The sequence below is a fragment of the Grus americana genome, chromosome 3, assembly GCF_028858705.1.
Source record: "Grus americana isolate bGruAme1 chromosome 3, bGruAme1.mat, whole genome shotgun sequence".
Classification (NCBI taxonomy): domain Eukaryota; kingdom Metazoa; phylum Chordata; class Aves; order Gruiformes; family Gruidae; genus Grus; species Grus americana.
Window position 1 is genome coordinate 34,280,026 of NC_072854.1, and position 18,309 is coordinate 34,298,334.

Sequence of the window (18,309 nt, forward strand, 5' to 3'; positions counted from 1 at the left end):
ACCAGTGGAAGATGAGTGTTCTTAACAGAAAAGAATAAGTGAGGTAACATGGGAAACTCTAGACCTGTCATCTGGCATGAGAAAAACAATGGCAAAGGTGATTTGGGATTCCACTAATAAAGAATTAAATTCTTTAAGGCTTTTATGTATTTGGTTAATAAGTTAGTTTTACTGATGCAACAGATTTTTGTAAAGGCTTTTCATTGTACAAAATCCTAATGAAAACCAGCAATGTATGTAAAGTCTGTCAAAGAAGGGTGGATTGACTTTTTGGCAATCAACACTCACCCAGGGAGTTTCTAATATAAACTGATGACAGAGTTTGCGGATGGAGCCGAGGAAGAAAGCTCCTTGGTGGGAGACTGCAGAAGTCCCATCTGTTGACTGTATATCAAAGGATCAAATGAATCAATGGATTTATTGATTTCAGTCTGTGAGTTTTTAAAAGGCTTTTTAACCTAGTGGAGAAAGGCATAGTATGAACTGACTAATAGAAATTGAAGCCAAACAAATTCTCTTTGGCATATATAAGTCTTTCATCAACGAAGCTCTTAATCACTGGAATTAAAAAAAAAAAAAAAGGGAGTGAGGGTTTCTCTGTTACTCAATGTTTGAGTTGCCCTTTTGGCAGATGCATTATAATAATGCAGGTTGCTGGAGTAGCTGAATACTTGAGTAAGCAAACCTGGGATAAAAGCAGGTCAGGCTAAATGGTTCCTTCTATCATTAAACTCTTTGAATTGAAAATTGAAATAGAGGAGAAAAAGAAGAGTAAAAAAAGAGTTATAGGCTTTGGGGTCCAGAAAAACCTGGTTATTCTTACAATTCTTATCCTGTGGGAATAAAACAGCAATCCCAAGCCCCACACATAGAAGTTCATGTTGTTTACTTTCAGAGTCCTTTTCCTCCATCATTCACACCTGCTCTGTTTTAATTTTCAAATTCTGTGTTGAAAGAATATAATTACAAAGCAATATGCATTATTTCTGTAGCACGTGCCTACACAGCATCTTACGTTGGATAAGGCTATCATGTGCAGAATATATTAATTAATTATTGCAATATTCACATTATTACACTAGATCTGTCTAGTGGGTTGTCTCACAGATTGTTATTTTTCTGATAGCATGTCATACCATTGGACTAATGAAACCTGCAAGAAACCTTGCAGAATAAAGGAACTTTTCTGATGGAAAACTTTTTTGATTCTCTTGGTTACAAGTGAGTTTATGCCCAGAAATACAAGGTCATATGGGACGGAATTCAGTTTGAGGTTTAAGATGAGCAGTTGCCTGTATGTAGGTGATGTGGTGGAGATTTAGCTGGTGTTCAGTGAAAGCTAGCGAGTGACCTGGATCACTCTGAGTTGGATATCCCTAGCTATTGCCTGAATATTCCTCACTTTTCTGCAGCTGTTCTGCTGTCTGAGGGAGGTACGGATTTTTTTCAGTGTCATGTATGAAGTTGTGTGAATTCCTCAGTCTCTTCCTGATAACAGAGGTCACGGAGAACTTGGATTTACTGCTAAGGAATGCTTAGTATATGTCTGGCATTTTTAATAGATATGCCTACCTATCCTTAACTATAACTGCTAGCACTGGGTCCACATGGGATCCAGCGCGGCTTATGGATTTACTCAGGGCTTTAGGAACACCTTCAGATGGCAAACCTAGGCTGATCTCTGTATGACTTAGCTATCCTGATGCCACGACCTGAGCTTTCTAGTTAAATAGTCAGCTGTCCAGCCTTTCTGTCTCAAGTTTCTCTCTTGTCTTTAAAGAGTGTTGTTAAGTCAGTAAATAACATTTCCCTTCCAATGGTTACAGGTCAGTTCCCAAGTGTACTGAGTTTGGATTCCTGGAAGTACTGCCTTTGAATCCTGTTTTAAATCAGATTCTGGCTGCTTGCTGCTGTTAAACATCCTGTAGTACTTTTTAATAAGAGTTCAGGTGTTAGTACAGCTGTTCCAAGAAAACTCAAGACAGAGTCATTACAGTCTGGTTCCCAAGTCTCCACCTTGTATTTTAGTTGGATATCTTATATTTCCTGTTGTGGAGCCTGGTGCTGAAAGGCTTCTAGTTGTTGAGTTTTAGTAGTAGGCATCTCTGACCAGAAGTTGTTCCTAGTTATAAGGAATTTTATGATCTAATTTATGGAAGTTGTTATTTGGAAATTTATGATCAAATATTGAAGAGTAGCAATGTTTCAGGTGCAACATGAGCTTTCTAAAATATTTTGAAGGAGTATTATATTTTTTTTAAGGCTTCAGCTATAAAGCAACTTTCAAAATCAACTGGGGTTGATTTTATACTTTATGCTTGGAAATTTTTAACTTTTGAAGTTTTTTGTAAATTACAGTGTATCCACAGGTAATTCTGTGATGTTTTACTCTAGGTCAGTTACAGATTTCACATTTGATCCACTGAGTTTGAGGTTATATCATTACTTAAAAAAAGTGTCACCCTCCTTCAAAGTCAGCCTGTACATAAAACCTGTGGAATTGGCTGTGTATTCAGTAGTTTGAAAACAAGCACTGATATTTAATCAGTATCTGATAGCGTGGATACTGGTGACATTGGTGGGACTCTGCTTAGTTTCTGGAGACTATGCTGGTGGATACAAACCTAAGTTTGAGAATTCATACAGAATTTTATTTCGGGGTTTATTTCCTGCATGTGAAAATAAAGCACAAAAGGGATCATAAAATGCTTCTGTTAATTCTGTCTAGATAAAAATCTATTTTAATTTAGCTGCAAAGCGGAGCGGAGGAGTGTTTCTGAGACGGGCTGTGAGGTGGCGGTGTAGCCACGGGAATACAGCCGGTGCCAGCACCGCGCTTTTCAGGGTAAAGCCCTGAGACCACACCCGGAGTCTTTCCTGATGCTACATTTGGTGATGCATGTAAATGTCAGAAACAAATAAGAAAATGGACCTAGACCAGATTAGTTTCAGGGACTTTCAATTGCCAAAGAAGAAGAAAAAATTCGAGCAGAACAATTCCTGCGATCTCACTTGTTGGATTAGATGCAAATGGCTTCAAACAGGACTGGTTCATCACAGCAGAGCAAAATCCGGACTGCAGTTCTTAGTGATTCTTAGATGTCCGGGTCCACGGCATCTAAGGCTCAACTGCAGAAAGGCTCTATCATCCTCATGATCTCAGAATACTTATCTGGATCTCTTTTTGGCACTGTTTTCTTAATAGTCTGGGCAATGTGCACAGAATGTAATAGATGTTTTGCAGTTTAAGAAATGCTGATGTAGAGCAAAATGCTAATAGTCTGGAAGGGTGAGTGTGTTCAAGAAGCAGCAGAAGGCATGGAAGACAAAAACAATACTAGAATAAAGCAGCGCTGGAAACAAGTGGAATAGGCATGGTGCTGTTTTCCTATCTTAAAAAAAAAATTAAATAATCTCTCTTGAGTTGTATATATAACTAACTGCTTGTCTCAAAAGCTACCACTCCTGGAAACTGGTTTAGCAACTTCCACTCCAAAATATTTGAACAATATTTGCCAGAGAGACAGCCCTGCCCAGAGGAACTAAAACGTTACGGAGTGGTTGAAGAGCTGTTACTTGTTCTATTCCAAATCAGTTTGGCTGAAAAGTGTGTGTTAGTGAGAAAAACAGTTTGGTGTTCAAATCATTAAGATAATGTAGTAGGGTCTTTTCTTTTCCCTGCACTGTGAAGCACGGCTTGCTTTCTGTCATAAAGGTTGTCATTTTAGAGAATATGCAGCCAAGAGCGCTAGTCTCACTTTAATCTCTGTTTTCTACTGCCTACAGTTCTCTTAGGTTTTATTTAATTTTTTTTTTACTTGTAATGTGAAAGAAAATCTAATTTTCAAGGGAGGTGCTTTTTCATCCTGCCAGCTGGGGTAACATTCTGTTCATGGTTTGCTTAACGGCAAGGGTTGCATATGTATGCTTAACGTTGGAAATAAAAGATACACAGAGAACCAGACATAAGATACATTGACTACAGGTCACTTTCCCAATATACCTGTTCTTAAGATTACCTGACAGTAGTCTGATTGTGGAGCGCATGTCAGTGCTGTAGCATTTTGTGTTGTAAGGATTATCATCTGCACAAATGTTGTGAAAATAGCAAATTCTGCATATATCTTTTCAAACTTGGGAATATAAATCAGTGACTCATCATAAAATCGGTAGCAATCTGATTTTTACTTTGATAGAAGTCTTTTGCTAGGAAACATGTAAATATAGAGGTGTAAGGGGCTTGGTCTGATATGCCTAATTTGCAAAGTCATTGATCAGGTAAGAGAGATCAGTTATAATTGTTTCCAGCTTGAATCCTGGTCCAAGGGTTTTTCCCCCAGGAGTTCTCAGTTTATCTTTTGCCACAGACACTCATTCCTATCTGATGTATTGTGATGCTGCCTGACAATTGGTTGTCCATATTCAGTCTCCTTTGCCCCACATTTCAAACCATGTTCACTGAGATACTCCAGCATATATGATAACTTTTAGTAGAATAATCAAAGAAATAATCAGAGTTCTGAGCTCCACATCAACATGCAAGTGAGCAGCAACCGGTGCTTTCAAAATAGCCGCCTCCCAGTGACCGACTGTTGTCTGTCTCGATCTTTCCGCTATTTCCCAGAAGAGGCAAAATAGGCTTTCAAAAGGAGCCTTTCCCTTCCTGTCCTTTGGGAAATGGAGACTCCTTTGGTTTCTCAACCCATTTGTCCAGCCTAGCTGAGGTCAGATTTTCCTCTTGGAAAATCATTGCTCCAATGTAATCCCTGTGTCAAGCAGATCAGCTGAGATTCAGAGCTCCAGTTCCAGGCACTGCTGGTAAATCACCTCATGCCATTGCCCTGCTGAAGGCAGCTTTTGGAATGATGCTGTAAAAAGTCATTGAACGAGAGTTCTGTGTCTGCAGACAAATTATGTACATGCTTGGTCAGAATTATTTGCACTTTAGCAAGGAAGAACAAGTGAGTAAGGCAGCCAAACCCAAAATTTATGTGGCTGAGTACCATGACTTTTTGGGTCAACTGTCATTGTACCAAAGGACAAAAATAGTTGCTGAATATTGAATGTTAAGAGAATGAAAAAAACCTTCAAAATTAATTTCCCAGTGACATGCCAGATATAGCATAACGTTCCACATTTCAAAGATATGCTAGCATATGCTTTCAGATACTCTCCTAACGAAAATTAGGAAAGAAGTGAGAAATTAGAAAAAGAGGGAGAACACAAGTAACAATATATTGTACAGTTATTATTTTCTCCATTGATTTTTAACTAACAAATAAATAAGATAGGAAGTTATAAACCAAGACTGTCTCTGCTGAAGTAAGTATACGCTGTAGACTGTAACAAAAATTTAGCTGCTTTTTGAGTAAAGATTATACATGCTTTCGAAATGGTCTTGTCCTCTAGATAGACACTGGTAGGAGCTCTTTTGTATAGAGATGCTAGCGTTAATTTTAAATGCACTAGTAAAGATACTGCTGGTAAGTCAGTCATGGTTCATCATGATGACTGAATACTTATGCTAGGTAGTATGTGCTAGGTATGGGTATTTGGGGTTTTTTTACAGAAACCAGCCATATGTCGATGTCTGCAGATCTGAAGCTCTCTGAGCTCTTCATTATATATACTTAGAATTTGCCACATGTAATCTTTCTGCATCGTTCTGTGGTGCAAATACTTACTACTGATTCCTGCAGGAGCTGATAATAGTTGAGCCATGATTTCACATCATTTCAGAAATTGTAATTTAGCTTGAATGTGGGATTGGACCTTGAAGGTATGTTAAACTTGCTAATATAACCACAATTGTATGTATGCTCTTATATGTTTGGTTTTTTTTTCAATAGGGTCAAGATCATTATCAAAGATTTAAAGTGATGGAGTATGGTAAGTTTTACTTAAGGGCATTCATTAGTGACCAAAACTGGTAATTGATTCTCCATTAATTTAGAGTTCAGAGAGACTTGCTTCCCTTGGCTAACACGAACCTTTGGAATACTCCCAGAAAGCCTAATTTCCAAATCTCTTGCTTCTCTGAGTCTGACTCTCTGTCCTGGAAAAAACATAATCTGATCAGCTGCCCTGTTTATCTTGGTAGTTTTCATGACCTGCTGGAGTAGTGTCTGGATGTCATGCAACCTTTAAAATACTGATCTTAAGCCTATGAGATGCAGTTATTGTCCTTGTTTTCTCAGGACTGTGCAGGCAATGTGGTCATCCCAAAACATCTGTATAATGTCTGATCATGAAGCTTGCTGATGATTCTGTAAAGGCTGAGTAGGCTAACTGTTCTATATTTCAGCTTTGCAAATTTGTGTGCAGGCTGCTCTTACGATGCTTAGTGTTCTTTCAGCAAAAAGTCTTAGTCTGAGGCATGCACAGAGTTGGGTTAAAAGTACATCTTACCTTATATTCCTTAGGAAACTGTAGTAGTCTTTATCATATTACACGTTCTATCCTTATTACTTAAGAAAAAGACATTATTTCTTGTGTGAATTTAATACTTCCTGTAATTTTTTTTTTTTTTTTTAGTTTTACCAAAATTTGATGTTATGATAACAACACCATTATACTACTCTTTGAAAGAGGAAGACGTTACTGGTGTTGTCACTGCAAAGTAAGTAAATCATGGATATCATTGTCATCTTCACTTTTAAGAAAATTATTGTGGGTCTCTAAGTGTCAAGTGACACTTGTTGACCAAATTTATTGTAAGTCTCTAAGTGACATTTAAACTGCTAAAAAAGTGGTTTCTAATCTAAATTAGCTGGCTAACTTCCATTTCTAGTTACTGGATTTTGTTATAACAATGTTAGGTAGGTCTTCAGACTTTTAATTAGTTTTTTGGTCTGGTAAAGGTATTTCTAGACTATAGCCAAGACATTTTTAGCTGCCTTATTAATAACATTTCTTGAGTCTTTTGCTTATAATGTATATTTTGAGGCTTTTTTTGTGCTTATGGCTCTTTTATGGTGCTCTCAAATTTATCATGCCAAGATCTGTTGGTAGAGCAACTATATTTTGTTAGATCAGTTGGAAAATTAGGCAAGCTTCTATGCACATCCTTCTTGATCCAATTTATCCACATTGTGGATTTGAAGTATAGGCTTCTGCTGCCTAATAAAATACCTATACCTGTAAATGGGTGAAGAATTAAAAACTCTTGAGAACTTCAGAAGGCACTTCACTGTAGACTATTGCATAAATAATATTTTATTTTTCAGCTGAACAAATATTGAGACAAAAAATTTAATATGCATTAATTTCAAATAGAAATTAATTTTATTTTGGGAAGGGGAGAGCCAGATAGAGCTATCTGATAGATCCATTCCAGAAGACCTGAAATAAAAGGTCTTTCTTGGGTTATTTAATTCCATAAAATACATACCTTCTAAACCAGCACTCCATTCGTAAGTGAAATGCAGAAATGATTAACAAGCTATTTAAATTAAATGCTTGGACTTTTGAGAAAAAGCTTCCTTTCCTTGAAGGAATGCAACCTGATATTATAAACCATCTAGTTTTCTCCAGTTTTCCTCAGTTTTTTTTCCCCATTCTGCTTTGCTGTTGGAGTCTATTATATGACAACATGAATTTGGTTTCCTAAGTTGTTTTGGTCTTCCAGACGGTACTTAGCTCCTTCATTGGGCTCTCACAAGGTATTTGAAAGTGTACCTGTCTGCTGCAATAAATCCAGACTTGGATGCCAGTGAACTGCCTGAGATTGAATCTCAGCAGTGTGAAAGTTTTACTGATATGTCACAATTATTTACAGGGAATGATTTAATTCCAGGTGAGTGTTTTTATAGGCATAATGCCTCTGTATACGAGGAGTTTATATGTCCTTTACACTTGTAGATGTCATAAACCCTTTTTCCTTTCTCATCTCTGGAGTATCATTAGATTAAGTTAAGTACAGGGATGCTACCCAATGGCAATATCATTTCAAGGTTAATGGCAGCTTATTACTGTAATTAGGTCTGCTCAGAAAGACTGAATTCAGATGCCAGACAGTGCTGTCAGAGTTCTTCCTGTAACTACACTATTTGATTATTATCTCCTTCTGGTTTTGATATTTCTTAAGTGGCTGCCAACCAAATCCATAATGATTTAAAGTACTTAAATTTATCACATCTGAATATGTTAATAATGACAGATTAGAATGATTTTGAGTTCCCTGCCCCCACCTTTCTCTGTCATTCTGTGAGGTCTGAATCTGATAATATAATGGTTTCTCTTATGTATAACTTGGAAACATTTGTACAAAATTTTTGTTTTATTACTGCACATTTTTTTTGACTGCAGATTGCTAATGGCATTCTAAGAAGTCAATATGTTACGGTTTTCAGGTTTGCCACAGCCGCAAATTATGTTTGCCATGTTAATAGTGCCATGATTTCTTTGTACTGTGATTACTAAATAGTTTGAATACAAATATCTTGAGAGCTCTCATTTTGTATTTGCAGCATTTAGGAAGCATAACACCTGTACTTCCCATGTCCCATTTTACCTCTACTGTATATTAGTTATGATGTTACATTGGTGTTCTGTACAGTGACTTTCTTCCACCTTACTTTAATATATCTAATTTTCCTACATTGTATAGCAATAATAGTAATAGGTTTATAGAGCTCGTGTGCCAGAAAAGAGCAGCGCTTCCCACTGCTGTGTATCTTCTTCAGGTTTTGGGCTTCTGATTTTAGTGTCAATACACTGGTTTTAGTATTGAAAATTCCATGTTTCAAGTACAAATGCATTCTAGCTGTATTTGAGACCAGGGAAAAATTATTTTTGGTGGAATCTTTTGCCTTCAGAGCTCTTCAGGAGCCCAAGCCCTGGAGGTAGTGTGTTATTTGACTTTGACCGACATGTTTCAGGTACACGTATGGAAAGCCAGTGAAGGGAACTGTAATGGTCACTTGCCTTTCTGTCTCTTACTGGACAAATAAGAGAAACATAACAACAACAATGGAGGTGAGTCTTCTGTTAGCAGTTTGTAGTGTTGTAGACTCTACGGCTGTGTCTCCTTTTGTAGGTTAAATATGCCTGGGACCATCCTCGAGTGCTGAGTTCAGCTGGCATGGGCTGTGCAGTGATTGTCATGGACAGCATTAAACTCTCTTTAATTTCTGGAACAAAATGCCTACATTCAGACTGCTTGTTGGGAGTGATACTTGGTTGCTGTGGTCCTTGCATTACAAGGCCAGACAAGACCACTGCAGTTGTTTGGGTGGAGCTCTAGCATGGTAGAGACCAAAATGTTTTGCTTACTAATTGCCTGCTAATTACATTGGAGTTACTGTACTAGTTGTAACCCGGAGCATGAAATTTAAAAAGGCATGCAGTTTTGATCTGAAGACTTAAAAGTGGTGACAGATTCATGGCATCCTTCTGCAAAATCAGGTGTTTTACTGTTGAGCTGTGGACTATTTTTTAAAACGGGTTCAATTTCCACTAAATGGTGTGTCTGTCATTTTGAGTTGGCTGACTTCAGCAGTCGGCCGACTTCAGTGCCTTCAGCAGCACTTAGCCTACAGAAATTCTGAGCTCAGGGAAGTTGGATAGGGTATACCCCCCTCCTCAGGCAGGAACCGGTTCATTGTATTTTTCTGTAAAGCATAGGCACTACTGCTCTGGCCATGTAGAAGTGAATAATTCTAGATAATAATAATAATAATAAAAAAGTAACTTTCTCCGTAAGGTGTTGTTGGCTCTAAAAAGTGATGAGCTTCTACTGAATTTAAAAAAAGTGGTTACTCAGAGCAAAAAATAAAGGTCAGTGTTCATAATTTTCTGGTGTTGAAACTCCAGAACTTGTATGTGGGGAGAGCTACAGGACTTAACCAGAAATAAGCTGTTGTAGATGAAAAAGTGTCTTCGGCATTGCTGGTTCAACAATTTTTTTTTCTACATTGCAGATAAATGGGTCTGTGAATGTAACCTGTAACAAGCTTATGTTGCAAAGCTTGAACGCTGATCAGTCGTGGTACCACGGTGACAGTGATTACACAGAGCCAATAGAAATTATTGCGGTGGTCACTGAGTCGCTCACAGGTATGTGGCTGTGTGATGTCTTTCGAGAGAAATCCAAAGAGTAGGTGGTACCGGAAGAGCTTAGCACTATGTGGGAAGGGCTTCAGAGTGCTAGAAAGGCATCACGTGCTGACGGCAGTATGAACCATCTGCATGCACATATATAATCTGAAAAAATATATTACCTGAACTGTTGCTTGTCCAGATATTAGTTTAACCAGCTGTTAACTCAGTGGAATACAGTTCTACACTAGATGACTTATTAATGGCTTAAGTCACCAAAAGATTTGTTCAGATGGGGCGTTAAGTCAATGACTGATCACTTTTGATGAGAAGAGCAGGCATAAAGAATTGCTAGCATTAGCCTCAGTCTTACAAACTGAAGTTTAATCATAAACTTATGTTACTTGTGTGTTTGTAAACCACATCAGTAGAAAGAGTTCTCTGGCTTCATGTTGTCCACTGTCTTTACCCTCTTCTAGACCAGCTGATTTGCAAATGGAGCATTCTCGTGAGTTCGTGTTCCACTGCACCTTGCATATTAGAAAAAAAATAATTTGTACAAACTGTATGCCTGTCCCAGAAACTAGGTTTCATTGCAGACTTTCTGTAGAAATCCTGGCAAGGTGAAGTTGCCTGATTTGGGATTCTTAAGTTCCTTCCTTGTGTCATTCTGACATAGTCTATGTGGAGTAGAGCACTATGTAGTATGGCTTTAGCGTTGTGGAAGACAGTACCAGTATGTATACCACCTATGCACTGATCATTAGCTGGAAGGATGAAGAGGGATAGCAGTGGAAATGGTGAAAACTATGATAGAATTATTTAAAAATCATGGACAGTAAATAGTATTGCTGCTAAAGGAATATGTATGTTAAAAACATGTTGTCTAAACACATACAATTATTCAACAGGAATCTCCCAAAATTCAAGTACCATCATATTTCCAAAGCAAAGTGACTATTTTATTGAATTTATGGACTACTCTAGAGTTATAAAACCATCTCTGAACTTCATAGCTACTGTAAGTTCTTTTGTTTCATTATGATTTGTGCATAAACAAATGTGACTTCTTCTCCTGGACTTTTGCTTTGATACCAAAGTTTGCCTCAGATTTTTAAGTATAATTTACAGATTTATTTTCAGATTACTTGTTTTTCATGAAACATATCAGCAAATACTAAACTTAGAGGCATTTGCTCTGTAAAAGAATAAAGTGGCAGGGAATGCTGTAGTGTCTGCGGGATATATTTAAGTATAGTGTGTGAGCATTCTTATGGAAGAGGAACCTTTTCAGTTTCTAGCTGGTTGTTTTCTATTAGGTGACTGTGCTTTAAAGCAATGGAGTAGTTATTGAGTCCCAACCCTCCTAATATTTGTATATGTAAGTGTGTATATACACACACACAAATATATAATGCAAATATATATAGCCAAGCAGCTGTTAAAAAATTCAGTAAAACTCATCAAACCACATTGCTCTCAAGTGAAAGTGTCTTTTCTGCCTTCTATCCTGTCTTTCTCATACCAGCTGCAGTCCTCTCATAGAAGTATTTCATGTTCTTCATGCTGTCCATAGTCTGTGTTCAATATTTCTACATTTAGCAGAGGCTGCATATTGTCTCACTGCATTTTGCTCAAAAATGGGAATTGACGTGACAATTCTTGAGCCTTTGCTTTGTAGAAATCAGACCTAAATACCCATGACATAGGCCAAATATGCACTTTTGGGGTAGATTGGCTCAAGCCATGGCTTTGTGCTAGCCTGATCATTTGGGTCTTTGGTTTTCGTCCTTTTCATTTTCCTTGCCAGCATCCCAGTTTGATTCCAGCTCTGACCTGCTTCTTCATAGAATCAGAGAATACCAGGTTGGAAGGGAGCTCAAGGATCATCTGGTCCAACCTTTCTTGGCAAAAGCACTGTCTGGACAAGATGGCCCAGCACCCCATCCAGCTCAATCTTAAAAGTGTCCAGTGTTGGGGAATCCACCACTTCCCTGGAGAGATTATTCCAATGGCTGATTGTTCTCAGGGTGAAAAATTTTCCTCTTGTGTCCAGTCGGAATCTCCCCAGGAGTAACTTGCACCCATTACCCTTCATCGTTTCTATGTGAGTCCTTGTAAAAAGGGAGTCTCCATCTTCTTTGTAGCCACCCTTTAAATACTGGAACATGGTGATGAGGTCTCCCCTAAGCCTTCTTTTCTCAAGGCTCAACAAGCCTTCCCTCATATGGCAGGCTTCCCAGTCCTTTGATCATCCTGGTGGCCCTTCTCGGGACCCTCTCCAGTCTGTCCACATCTTTTTTGTATAGCGGGGACCAAAACTGAACACAGTGTTCCAGGTGTGGCCTGACAAGCGCTGAGTAGAGTGGGATAATGACTTCCTTATCCCTGCTGGTGATGCCCTTGATGCAACCCAGCATCCTGTTGGCTTTCTTTCCAGTGTGTCACTGTGGCACACTGTTCACTCATATTGAGCTTGTCCATCAGGACTCCTAGGTCCCTTTCCACAGAGTTGCTCCCCAGCTGGGTAGATCCCAGCCTATGCTGCTCTCCTCGATTATGTATTCCCAGGTGCAAGACCATACATTTGTCCTTGTTGAACTTCATAAGGTTCTTGTTAGCCCACTCTTCCAGCCTATTCTTTTTCCTCTTCCAAAGATGAGCTGAGTGAGAGGTAGCTGAAGCATTTAGCAATGCTTGCAGCTGGTGGAGGAGGAGGTATCAGTTAGGATCCCAGAGGAGTGTGAAGGAACAGCTGCTGCTATTACTAGTAAGTGGAGGTCTGCGTATGCTGTACAGAGAGAGGATAGTACAATAATAGCAGAAGAGGAGAGGTAATGGAGTGATGGGCCTCTGGATTGAAAAAAATGGAAAACATTAGTTTGGTGCTTTTAAATGTAGGAGTTGAATTTTTGGAGTGCATAATGCAGAAGGAAAATGGTTTTACTATGGCTGAGAATCTGCTTGAATATGGGAATAAAGGTTGAGGTGAGTTGTAGTGCTGATTGATGGATACTGGAGTGAAGAAGTTACAGACTGTCAATTTTTGGCCTGTTTTAAGTCTTTTCTTCAGCTCATTTGATGAATCCATAAAGACATCTGACTCAGTACCGTCTCTGCTCATCTGACACATTTTCCTGCACATGACGTAATGTTAGGTTGTCTTTTGTGGTGGTGGTGAGATACATGTTGATAAAATTAAATATTCAGGCTTTAGGTAGGATATGCATAATTTGCCTGAGACACATGCATTTTCGACAAGAAGAGTAATCGGAAGAGCTGAAAGGCTGGTCACCTTTTGGGTCCTATCTGCTTTGCTTTTGCTCTCTTTTTGCTCCCTGCAGTTATGAATAATTTTGTTCTTGACTGACTTGCCTACCTGCAGTGCTCACAAGGGATTAAAAATAACATTATTGATGTGTGAGAAGTCTCAGGATGCCCTTGTTTTTCTGATATGATGTGAGTGCAAATATATTGTTACTTGTTATGTATTGTGAATTTTAGTTTTAGACTGTTTGATAGGTGTTTTCTTTCTTTTTGTTTTTAGCTGAAGGTGACACGTTCTGATAGCAATCAGCTGACAGCTGAAGAGAGGCAGAATCTTGTCACAATCACTGCACAACAGTCAGACTTGTTTTTTCACCACTCTTCACTTTCTCACCTTGAGAATGAGGCAACAGAGGAGAGAAATCTGACAGTCCATGTCCTGAATTACACGGTCCCAGAAAATGGAATAATTGATATTGAGTTTCCAATCCTGCCTGATACAAAAACTCTGAGAGTTCAGGTATTGCTTTGTAATATGTTGCTTTGGAATAGCAACACATCAAATTCAGCGGACTGTGAGCAATGGTATGGTGTTCCATCTGCAACAGCTGATATATCACCTACTGTTGTTTTCCGTACTTCATATTCATGTTAGAGCCGGAGAGAAAGTGATGGATCCTGTCTAAATGTGATCTAAATAATTGCACCAAGATAGCAAGGGAAAAAAGGGAACAGATACCCAAAGCAAGCAGTAAAGTGGCCCTGTACTGCCATTAAGGCTACCATGCTCTTGTAAACAGTAATATATATGTGAACATCACACAGATTTTGCTCCTTTGTTAAGAGCTTTGTTTTGCATTGTCTTGCAGGCAGAGTTCCTCAGCAGCAGGACTGACATAGGTGTTTATGATGTGTTCAGCTCCCCCAGCCAGACTTATCTCCAGGTTAAAACAAAGAGCCAGGACGTAAAGGTACAGTCTGAGACAAAACTTGCCAAGATAAGTTCAAGTTACTCATCAAGTTTCCATGGTCATCTGTATCAATCATATTCTTTTTCTAGGCTGGGAAGCCTTTTGAGCTGAGTATTGCAAGCAACAAGCCAGTGACAGAGTTCCACTATCTGGTAAGTTACTGGTTTTACATATGGGGACAACCCAAGATGACTTTTACCAACCTGAGAAATACTCCAGTGAGTGGAACGTGATTGAACGTTAGAGAGATTCAGCATTTTTTGTTGTGCTTTGTGAAAGAGGTGGCCCAAACACTTCCTTTCCACTAGGATGGTCCTTTTTGAAAGAGCGCTCCATTTTGCTACCTAGCAGAAATGCCTCTGGCACTGTAAGGAGGTGCTGTCTGGGAGAAGCGTGTCTCTGATTTGGGTGTCCGGTTGTCTCTGCTTCCAGATGTGTGAGACAAGGTGCAACTGTGAGAGCGGGAGAAGGGACAGGGATGTTCCAGGAGCAGCCCAAGCTGGGGCTTGTCAGCAGGTCCTGCAGATACAGGTGGAAACAGGGGGCTGGCGGAGACTGTACGCAGGCTCAGGACTGTCAGGGTTGAGCCTGCAGGCACAGCGTGAGAAGACCTGCCTGCTGAGACAACAGATGGTGCAGTGGGCTGGGTAGCATTGTTAGCAAGGGAACTTTGTAGGAAGCGTTTTAAAATACATGGCTTGTCTAATGGCTCGTTTAATGGCTCGGCTGCTGTACTGTATCACAGCATCTGGGTTGAAGGGTTTATTACACATACCACCACCGGTCTCCCGTCTTGTCCTTAATGCATGTCTTGTGCACAGTCTACACCATAATCATTATGACAACTGCAATTCTTTTCCTTTCAGAGACTTTAATAGTAAACTGGATAAGGAAAACCTTGGGACAATATAAAATGTGGGCATTCATGTGTATTTTCTAAAATAGAAGCACCCTCTAGAAGATTAAAAAAAAATCAGGTCCAGGCAATCAAAGGCAGGGAACTGCCCTTCATGGCTCTGTCTTCATTAGTAAGTAGTACGGCCCAACAGGATCAGATTTAGAGTGGAAAAGTTGATGCTGTGGGCCTGAAATCCAGGTGTTTTGAGGTAGCTTCAGATCTGATCTGATCTAGTAAAATTAATACCTGTTCTTAGCTGGAACACATTAGCGGGCCTCAATTCACACTCTCCGTGGTGCAAACTAAAGTGTGGTAAGTAGGAGTGTTTGGGACATTTTCTTTTAAAATTGTATTCCTGATCCAAACTCAAATGCTATTATAGATGACCCACATGACCCAGACGTATCACTGTTGGGTTTTTATGTTCTTGTAGCACGTGTTGTGCTGTGCACTCATTGTTGTAGTTCTTTATTTGTCCATAATGATACAGGAATTAAAGCATGAAAAAAAATCTATTTCTAATATTTAAGTATTACATTGCCCCACTGTTCCACACCCACTCTCATGGAACTGGTCAACCACTTAGTAAAAGGAAAATATCACAGCTATATCTCTCTTCTTTTAATGGCTATTTGTAGGAGGAATTGCAGAGCTTATGACATATCAAGATACCAACAGACTGTTTAATTTTTCCCTTTCAGGTGTTATCTAAGGAACAAATTGTGGCTTTTGGCACAAAAGCTGCAAAAACATTCACTTTAACAGCAGAAAATTCCTGGGCTCCTTTGGCCTGTATACTTGTGTTCTACGTTGATGAGCTTGGAGTGGTTGTAAATGATGCTCTCACTGTCCCTATTCAGCCTGTTTTGGACAACAAGGTAACTATATTGAACTCGAGTCTGAGACCATGCTTTTGTCTGTTGCATGGTTTAGATCATAGGATTGTAAATATAAAATCTTCCTCATTGTGGATCTAATCTGAGGTTTGTGTAAGTCCTTGGAAAGACTTGGTAATACTGGTACAGTTAGGTCCAGCTATAAATGTAGGGCTACTTCATATCTGAAAGAAATTTGTACTAGCCCTATGTCGTCCACATAAATAGATACGCAGCATCTCCTTGTGGTTTTAATAGTTTGGTCAATTACTGAGCCAAAGATTGCTCTGGCCAATCTAGTGGAAAGATACTCAAAAGCACTCTAAGCGTGGAACTGTAAATGTTTACAAAGACCTTCTTCTAGCCAGGCAGCGGTCACATCGTATGTAGTGTCACCACAGGGAGCCCAGCACACAGCAGTGCTCTGAGGAGACTTCGCAGAAGGACCTTCCTTCCATAAGCTGTGAGTGCTCCTAGCTTTCCTTGTCGAAGCACAGAGGCAACTTTTTGGGGCTGTGTCATCAGTGAGTGTGACCAGTGTTTCATGTGACTGTGCATACTTTAACTCCAAAAAGCTTGAAGTGTGAGAAAACTGCTATTGCAGCAATGAATTGATTTTTCCAGCTTACTTACAAGGACGAGATGTGGTCCTTTGTGCAAATAAAAGCCTCACTGTGACTTTTTACAGGTGAGACCACCCACTCATGATGGGTACAAATTCTTTCTCCCATATGGAAACTTTAATACTTATAAGCAGACATGAGCAAGGATGCTATTTGTCTTATTCCTGTGTGCAGCATTTCTCCATTCGCTTCATGATTCATCCAAACTCAGGATATAAGCGTTGTTATCACAGGATAAGGAAGTGGAAAGGCAGGATGGTGAGGGACCTGCTGGCACACATGTGTTGATTATGGTTATTATGTACCAGTGTCTGAAGAATCTAAATAAACAGAAAACAAATAAGATAATTTAGTTAAAAACTGGAACTTTTAGGGTAGAGATAGGAAGATGTTTCTAACAAGGAAAGCGTAACAGTTTGATTCCGCCTTCTGGAAACAAAAAGAAATCTTTCTACTGATTGCAGTGTTCACAAATATGACTACAGTATATTCTGTAGCAATGAGATAAAGCCTGATCTTGAAAATACCAGTTTAGTTAAATGTAGTTTATGGCTGAAAAACATGATCCTAGTATATATACAGAGAGGATGAAAATTTGAGATGATAAATTGTAAGAATTTAATATCAGCATTACTGTATATGCTATAAAGACTGGATTGTGAAAAAATGTATAATAAGGAAAGAACTTCAAATTTCAAGCTGTTTCAGTTTCCCCAGTTGAACGCTAGCCACTTAAATCAATTCAATACTGTGGAAGGCTACTTTCTCTATAATTTGTTGCCTTGCCCAGCATTTCATTTCTGTAAATGAGTTGGTAAAATTGAATACACAGAGCCATAGTGCCACAGTGTCCTTACCCAGAAACCATTTTTCTGTGTGAATCAGTCTGATGCCAATTTACAGTAAAGCACATGGTGCTAATCCCATTTACATTGGCAACATTAGTGTATTTGCTGTTGCTCTGTGATTTCCATACTGAATGTGCATGGAAGATACCAGTTAACAGATTTATCAGAGGAAGGGTATGATGGGGCTTAGATTCAGACATTTAGATACACTTAGGGTCAGAATTCAGTTGCTTAAGCACAGACATCTGTTGGCCTCCAAGAGGCCATAGGCTATTCTAGATGTCATCATGGGATGAGTGGATGTTTCATGGGTCCTTTGGGAGACCTATCCCTTTCCGGAATGGGAGCTGAGGGTCAGACAACATGCTGTGGGACGTCTCAGGTGGTTCCAGGTGCCTTCAGGTGGCTGACTATCATCTCTGTGTGTGAGTTATGTGTCTAAACTCAGGTTACCAAGAATCAGTTGCCCAAAAAGAGAGTGATTTTAAGTTATTCTTCCTGGACTCCACTGCCTGATCCAGAAGGGTAAGTTACGTGTCCTGTCTGGCAGCACCACTGGACACATCTTGGATACCTTTGAACATCTCAAATGGCACTAAGTGCCAGTGTTTATGTAACTGAATCCCACCCGCAGCCAGTACTGTCAGTGGAGCCTGTAGGACTGTTTTCTTCACCTCCACTTGGATTTATGCTTCATGGTGAGCCAAGCTGCTATCTAGTCTCAATTATCTCTTTTGACTCTGTGTATGATGAGAGCTTAAACACTGAACTTGTCCACTGAAATGTGGA

General features: G+C 39.3%; 1 protein-coding gene across 1 annotated transcript in view; it reads left to right on the plus strand.

Moving 5' to 3' along the window:
* CD109 (CD109 molecule) overlaps nt 1–18,309 on the plus strand; it is a 90,541-nt gene that overhangs the window by 29,217 nt on the left and 43,015 nt on the right. The window contains exons 6-14 of the mRNA XM_054821848.1: nt 5,850–5,889; nt 6,535–6,619; nt 8,880–8,976; nt 9,921–10,056; nt 10,950–11,059; nt 13,586–13,825; nt 14,175–14,276; nt 14,366–14,428; nt 15,876–16,052. Coding sequence (XP_054677823.1) covers nt 5,850–5,889; nt 6,535–6,619; nt 8,880–8,976; nt 9,921–10,056; nt 10,950–11,059; nt 13,586–13,825; nt 14,175–14,276; nt 14,366–14,428; nt 15,876–16,052 — 1,050 coding nt within the window. The remainder of the gene's footprint in view (nt 1–5,849; nt 5,890–6,534; nt 6,620–8,879; nt 8,977–9,920; nt 10,057–10,949; nt 11,060–13,585; nt 13,826–14,174; nt 14,277–14,365; nt 14,429–15,875; nt 16,053–18,309) is intronic.